This window comes from Pediculus humanus, genomic scaffold (genome assembly GCF_000006295.1).
Source record: "Pediculus humanus corporis 1103172107395 genomic scaffold, whole genome shotgun sequence".
NCBI lineage: Eukaryota > Metazoa > Arthropoda > Insecta > Psocodea > Pediculidae > Pediculus > Pediculus humanus.
This window is the reverse complement of record NW_002987021.1, coordinates 21234-29012: the sequence shown is the minus strand read 5'-3', so window position 1 is coordinate 29012 and position 7779 is coordinate 21234. Positions and strand designations below refer to the sequence as shown.

General features: G+C 24.6%; 2 protein-coding genes across 2 annotated transcripts; one reads left to right on the top strand and one right to left on the bottom strand.

Moving 5' to 3' along the window:
- Positions 1-305: 305 nt before the first annotated feature.
- Positions 306-1675, bottom strand: Phum_PHUM044940 (phosphate carrier protein, putative; the record flags this gene model as incomplete). Its single annotated transcript, XM_002423197.1, has 6 exons — positions 306-472; positions 562-749; positions 839-1017; positions 1090-1251; positions 1330-1404; positions 1505-1675. 6 exons carry the CDS (start codon positions 1673-1675, stop codon positions 306-308), a joined length of 942 nt encoding a protein of 313 aa, XP_002423242.1.
- Positions 1676-3200: 1525 nt separating this feature from the next.
- Positions 3201-6804, top strand: Phum_PHUM044930 (uncharacterized protein; the record flags this gene model as incomplete). Its single annotated transcript, XM_002423196.1, has 5 exons — positions 3201-3803; positions 4379-4556; positions 5939-6071; positions 6160-6360; positions 6456-6804. 5 exons carry the CDS (start codon positions 3201-3203, stop codon positions 6802-6804), a joined length of 1464 nt encoding a protein of 487 aa, XP_002423241.1.
- Between the last annotated feature and the right edge of the window lie 975 nt (positions 6805-7779).

The window sequence follows — 7779 nt, the reverse complement described above, 5'->3', positions numbered from 1 at the left end:
TAATATTTTTAATAAAAAATTATTGTAAATCAAATAAATCCCTGCTAAAAAAAATAATAATAATCGACTACGTAAATAATCAAAGCGAGAAAAAACGACTAAAAAAAAAAAAAAAATTGTATAATTCTATTATCGATACACTTCTATGATTCGTTTAATTATTATTATTATCATTTACTGGATATCTTTACTAACTATCGTCAACTTTTTAATTATTTTAAACTTTTTTTTTTTTTTTTCAAATATTCCATTTCTCTAACCAGAGGAATTAATATTTAAACTTTTTTTTTTCTTTTTTTTTCTCCTTAAAGCTTTCCAGCAGCTTCAAGTTTTTTCTTAAGGGATTCTGGCATTTCTGGTGGAGGAGGCCTTGGAAGGCGAAGATAAACTTTAACTGCATCGTATATGAACCATTGAGCAGCTGTTAAAGTACCGATCATGATAATCCTCGGTACCAAACCTTTCCAAACACCTAATTATCATAATAATAATAATAATAATAAAACAAATGTAAAAAAATTTAATTCGATTTAATGATGGAAATTTTAAACCGTCACTAACCGAACATTCCAAGATCTTTCAACACTTGACCAGCAGTGGCTTCTTTGTTTTGATTCAATTTGGAAACTACCGTATCCGCCGGATGTGAAACGATGGCGCAGAAAACACCAGCAATGTAACCGGCAGCAAATGTAACAAGAAGTTGTTCACCTTTGGTACATTGATCTCTAGGTTTTGGTACGACGTATCTATTAAAAAACAAAAAAAATTTAATAAAATAATAATAAAAATAATCCGCATTTTATTCATTCAATTAAATAAGGTTTATTTGTTGAACCTGTAAAGAAGTTCGACGGTTTTTTCAAAGCAAGCAAACTTCATCATGGTGTACGGTATCTGTCTCATCCAGAGTGGTACCAAACTCTTGTAAAAAGCGTTCAATCCTTCTTCTTTCATCATTTTCGGAGCACATTCTCTAAGTGTTGAAGCGTAACCGGGAGTTGTTTGAATTTTAACCTTAAAAATATTTTTTAAAAAAATGAAAACCGATTCATGCCCTCGACACTCTTCCTAAAAAAATATGGTTACCTTAGCTGATTCCCATGGACTTAAAGCAACATCTGCGATGAATTCTGCAGAAGCAGAAGCAGCCAAATACAGCCAAGTACGGTAAACGTAAGCATTTTCTTCCCCAAGAGCATCACTGTACAAGCATTTAAATACTTCGTAAAATCCAAATTTGCAAAGACCCTAAAATAATTCAACAAAAATAATTTTACTTAAAAAATTGATATTTTCTTTTCTTTAAATTTGAAATTCCTGCTTTACCTGAGCAGAATAACCAATGGCAGTAGGTGCCCATCCTCTGGCTAAACCTCTGGTACCTTCTTCACCAACGGTAACCTACAAAAAAAAAAAAAACAAATTTTAGGCGGTATGAAAAGACAAAACTATATATAGATTTCTTCATTTTTAAAAAACAATTTTTTAAAATGATAATCACTTTGAAACCGTGAATCAAATTTTTATATTTTGCAGAATCTACTTGCAAACGACATTTGACTAAATCTAAAGGTGTTATCATTGTATGAGTTATTCCACATGATAAAATACCACCAACTCCACACAATAAGAAATATTTTGTTGATCCAAATTCGCAACTGTCTGCAATCATAAGAATAATATAACACAATTTTAAAATAAAAATAAGAATGTAGTACACATTTATTAATTAATTAAAAATAAAATTACCATTTGCCGATGCAAAGGATGATGCTGGTGATAGTGCTAATAATTTACGATTATTTATTAACGTTCCTCTCGGCAAATCATTTTGATATAAAGAAACTTCTTTGGTGGAGGCAGGCATGGAAGCTTGACGCTTTTTCTCTACCTCAATCAGTGATTTATACATTGCGTGGAAGTTGATGCTGAAAATTAATGAAAAAATAAATTTTTTGAAAAATCAATGAAGTATCAAAACAGGCGGTGGAATATTTAAAATAAAAAAGAAGCCCTTTGGCGAAACATCAAAAAAAAAAAAAAAAAAATTAGCTGCATTTTGTCGTTAATTTAAGTTTAAGGTCTTTTTTTTGTTATTTATATATTTATTAAACGACAAAAATTAAGAAAAAAAAAATACAAAAACTAAAAATAAAACATTGGCATCATATATAGGCTACCTAGTAACCTAAAAACTTTTATTAAATCTATATTTAAATTTATTTGCCAAGTTATTATTTTCACTTTTAAATTATATAAATTCATTATCATCATTTATTGTAAAATAAAATTATTTTAAAAAACATTTTAATCTAATTTTCATAAACGTCACTGAATTTTCGAAAATTTTTTTAAAAAAAACAAAATGGCGTCGTTTCATTGTTTAACCTCATTTTACAATTGAAAAAAAAAAAAATGACAAAACAAAACGATTTCGATTATGGTAAAACTAAAAACAATTCCTTCATCATTTTTTTTTTTTTTTTTTAAACAAATAAAACATTTGAAAAAGATTATTAAATATTCACTTTTGACAATATTTTACACATCCATCCATCCATCCATCCATGGTAGACAATTAGTAACGTGTAAAAATTATAACTTTTAAAAAAATTAACAAATACTCGAACATTTTTATTGAATTTTTCCGTTATTTAAGAATTAAAGAAATCGTTACTTTATAAAAATTACTACTTTAAAAAAAAAATGAGATAAAGAAAAAGTCAGACAATTAAAATCCGATTTAAGAATGCGATTAATCAGCGAAAAAACGATTTAAAAATTAACGAACTTTTTAAATCATGAAAAAAAAAAAAAAAAAAAAAAAAATTTTGAAAAATTAAAATATGCATACAATAGATAAAGATTAACTCATTAAATAAAAAATATGCTTAAAAAGCTTTTTTCTAACGTATTTTTTTATCTAAAATGACAAAAAATCGGTAAAAAATTAATGTCCGTACGTTAATTTAAAAACGCATAAATTCTTCTTAAAATAAGAAACCGATTTTTTTTCTTCTTCCCTACAAAGTGATTTCTAGAAATTTCCAAAGAAGCGACCGTTACACCAGACACCTACAGTAATCAGATTTTTTTGTGAGTAGTTTATTCTTGAGTATTTAAAATAAATTCTTTTATATATAGTGTAGTGAGTTTATTAAAAAGAAAAAAAAAAGCAAGTTAATTAATTAATTAAAATGGAAAACATACAAATTAACGGTCAAAAAATTTGGGGCCCACCAAAAGATTGGGTAGGACCGCCACCACCGCACGGCACGGAAATTTTTATAAAAAATTTACCCGATGATGTTTTCGAAATAGAATTATTTCAAATTTTTTCGACAATCGGTAGAATTTACGAAGTACGATTACCCGTTCATTGGAGTGGCATTAATAGAGGATATGCGTTCATAAGGTACACGAAAATTTCGGAAGCTGACGCCGCCATTAAAGCGTTCGACATGTTTGAAATTCGTAATAAGAGAACAATTAAAATAGAAAGATCCGTTGATAATACGAGATTGTTTTTAAGTTGCGTGCCTAATGATAAAACAAGTGAAGAAATTCAATGTGATTTGTTAACCGTTGTAGACAATGTAAAAAAAGTTTATGTTTATCCAACATTAGAAAATCCTTCCATTTTCAGAGGATATGCTTTTGTCGAATTCAAAAGTCACAGGGATGCTGCCATTGCTAAAAGAATTTTAACACCTGATGTTTGCTTTAATTTATTTGAAAAAAAATGCATTGCTGCTTGGGCTAATCCTCTACCATTTTTAAATGAATCAATACTTAAGACAGTAAGTAAATTCAATACTTCTTGCCAAAAAATAGTTTTACTCTGAAATTAAAAACTAAAATTATTTAGATAAAACTTTTCTTTAATTTCTTATGATAGTATGTTGTTTATTAATGACCATATTAATTAAATCCCAACAATTTATTATTGTAAATAACAACATCATAAAATGATTTTATTATTAATTTGCTATAATTAAAAGAATTCGAAAAAAGTTGTGTATTAACAGTAATTATAACTGACATCTAGGCTTTATTCGAATAAAGTTTTTTTCGAGTTAATTATGTAATATGACTAAAAACTCTGAATTAAATTAGTTACTTTTTCTTTAATCAGATTAATTTTTTTTGCAATAATAAAAATTAATTTAATTATTATGTGTAAGCATATGTTTAATTCTTTTCGATATGAATTTAAAATTAAAATAAGTATTAACACATATTAACATGATTAATTATTCGATACTTGTTAATGTTTTCGATTGTATTTAAGTTACTATAAAAATTGAGTTTTAAATAAATTTAGGTGGTACAATTTTTTAAAAAAAATTTTTCTTTTTTTCTAAATCTCTTTTAGATAAATATATTGTTTATCAGAAATGTGCCAAAAGAAATAAAAAGTAACACCATTAAGAAGATAATTGAAAATATCCTTGAAGACAATTCCTTACAGAAAGTAAAACGATTAAATAATTTTGCTTTTTTAACATTCAGAAATCATGAAAAAGCTAAATTCGCTTTGAATTACATAAAAGGTAAATGTTTGTTTTTTTTTTTTCAATAATTTTTTAATATAAAAACTCGAACTTAACAAAATTACTTTCGAAAGCTTTAAAGGTATCATACATTAAATTTTTCTAATGATTAAAAATAACGATTGATTTAAAACATTAATATATGTGTGTAAAATTGTGGCACATTAAAATCTTCATCATTGCAAAGTGTTTAACCTTATTTCAAGGTCTAGTAGGTGTGAAACAAAATTTAGCCTAATTTTATTAATTTTAATTTAATTTTTACAAGAAAAATTTTTATGATGAAAATAATGAAACATAAAAATATTGAAAATTAAAGTATTAAAATAATTGAAAAATGAAATTAAAATATTTTAAATTTATTTTTTTAGAAAAAGTATTTGTTAAATTTTAATAGATATAGTTTCATATTTAAAATTCAATTAGTGTCTCATAAATTATATAAAAAAACAAATGAATGTTAATTTTAAATAAATTATTAACCGGTAAAGAAAAAAACTGTTCGAACAAACAGATTTTTTTTTTTCATAAAAAAAAACATTTTTAATGAGTACACGCCGCGTAGCCATATGTCATTTATCTAAATCTTACTTTTACAGATACATAAGAAAATTAAAACTAGTAAAAATATTTTCTAAAATACCTAAAGTGTTTAAAATAATTAAAAAATCAATTTTAAAAATTAAAAAAATTTTTTTAAATAAGAAAAAATTTGACTTACACGTCTTTGCCCTGATCACAAATTTTTTCCCAAACTGCAAAGGTCAAATAAGCGTCTTTTAGCTCCGAGTAAAAAATATTTTTTTTTTATGAAATTATTTTAAATATTAAAAATTTAAATTAAAAAAAAAACGTTAATTATTTTTTATATTTTAAAATTTAATAGATGTCCGAAAGTTTATGTAAATTTTTACATTTAATTATTGTTTATCTATTGCTGTTTTGACTACGAAGTAAAATTTTATATCGATTATGAATTATAAATAAATTATTCGATTATATTTTTCTACATTCGACTATTACTCTTCGAAAAATTTTATAAAACCTTATATTTTTGTAAAAGTATTATTTAAACGTTATTACAATTTTGTTTTCGGTTATGCACTTGAAAAAAAAAAAAAATTTTCAACAGTTGGCACTTTTGGTCGTGACGTCATAATTGAATTAGAGGATTCAGTTTAAATCTTTAATCTTAGTTTATTTTAACGGTTATTCAAAAATTTTAATAAGAAAAACATTATGCAATAAATAATTTTTTTTTGAAAAAACTTGACTTTTTTGCGTATGAATAATGAATAATTAAAAGTTTCAAGTGTTTTAAAACGTTAAAACCACTATTAAAACTTTAAAAATTATTAAATCTTTCTTTAAATGATTTTCAGATCATCCTAGTTTATTGGGAAGCGAAAAAATTCAAATAGAATGGGCAGTACCACGTGATGTAAACGTATTGAACGACAAACTTGGTTTTAATATGGAAAACAAAAAAATAAATCATAATAATAATATCGACAAGTTATTATCACAATTATAATTTATTACATTTAATTTAAAGCATTTCATTTCGTTTCAAAACTAATTACAATTATATTTTTGTAAACAGGCACAATCGTAATCAGATGTGGCATCACAATAATTCTAACTATATTAAAGAATCAAACTTTGTCGGAAACAAATGTAATTTTATAAATTCCGTAAATTTGACGGATTCTCAAAAAAGTTCCGACACAATTTCTTGCGAGGATGAATCTCCAGAAATCATTTACTCAGAACTTTCAGAGGAAAAATATAAAAACCCTGGAATGTAAGGAAGATGTAGTTTTGTGTTTCATACTATAAGCAATGCATGTTAAACTATTTTCGTTGATGATTTAATAATAATTAATTTGATGATTTCAGGCTTTTGCCATTTGAAAATGAATTAAAACAAAATAATAAATCATCGTATTACGGATTGATTTCGAACGGATTGTTAGACGTAAATCGCGAAAATAATTATAAAAAAGACTTACCAGATAAATCTCAATTGCTGGCACAATTAAAAAATGATGAATTTTTACATCGTTTGTCTCTCATTCCTTCTTCCTTGTCATCAGTGGATTCGTCTTTGAGTTTTAGTCAAAGTACCAAAGTTCCAGAGTCTTCAATTCTTCACAGCAAAAATTTCAACGGATTGAATTCTGATTCAAATCATTCATTGAATACATCTTCGATTGAATTTTTACCTTATTTACGTCAAATAAGATGAAATGATTCCACCAAGTTTTGTATTTTTTTTTTTTTTTAAAAGTAAAAACCTCCCCTAGTATGAACAAATTTGATGGGGGGGGGGGAATGGCAAAATACATTTCGTAACATAATTATTTATTTATTTATTTTTTTTTTCAATGTAAAATTAAATTTAGCTAAAAAAATATTTACACACATAACACACTAGAACAGTTATACAGTTAAATAATAATAATAATTTTGTTTACAACTTTTACATATCTAATTTTTACAAAGCTCAATCATATTTTCACCTATACCTAGCTCAATTTAAAAGAAAATAAAAATGACCAAGAACGACACGTTTGTAAACATAAACTAAAAATAATAATAATAATAATAAGTAATTATTTATACAATAATTTTTTTTACATTCTAAAATTATTTTTTAATTGCACAATTTATTTCTACATACATTTTTCTAAAATATTTACTTAAAATCAGTGGTTGAGCATTTTTTTTTTAAAAAAAAATTTTTTAGGTAACTTTTTCCTTTTTCTTTAACTTTACAAATTGTCTTCTTTTTCATATTCTTCTTCGGTTAAGTAAAATGATAGAACATTATTTGATTCGTATTGTAAATTTAATTTAGCATTTTATTAAAAAAAAAAAAAAAAATTATTTGAATGTTAATAATTTACCTGTTAGTTTGACGATTAATAAAGTAAGATAGTTTTTTGCAAATTTTTTTTTTTTTTTGTCATCTAATGGTAATTTTTTATTTTATTTTGTACCATTAAATGTATTAGGCTAAGCATTTATAAAAAAAATTGAGTAGGTATTAGTGGTGGTGTTTGTTTGGTTTTAGTTTTTTTTTTTTCATTTTTTTTTTGTTTTAATATAAAATATAAATAAGTTTTTTTTTTTTTTTTTTTTTGTTAATTACAACGAAACTACAACAAAATAAACTTTTGTCACGAACTCATTATAAAGTACAGATGAAAACTACAAAGTA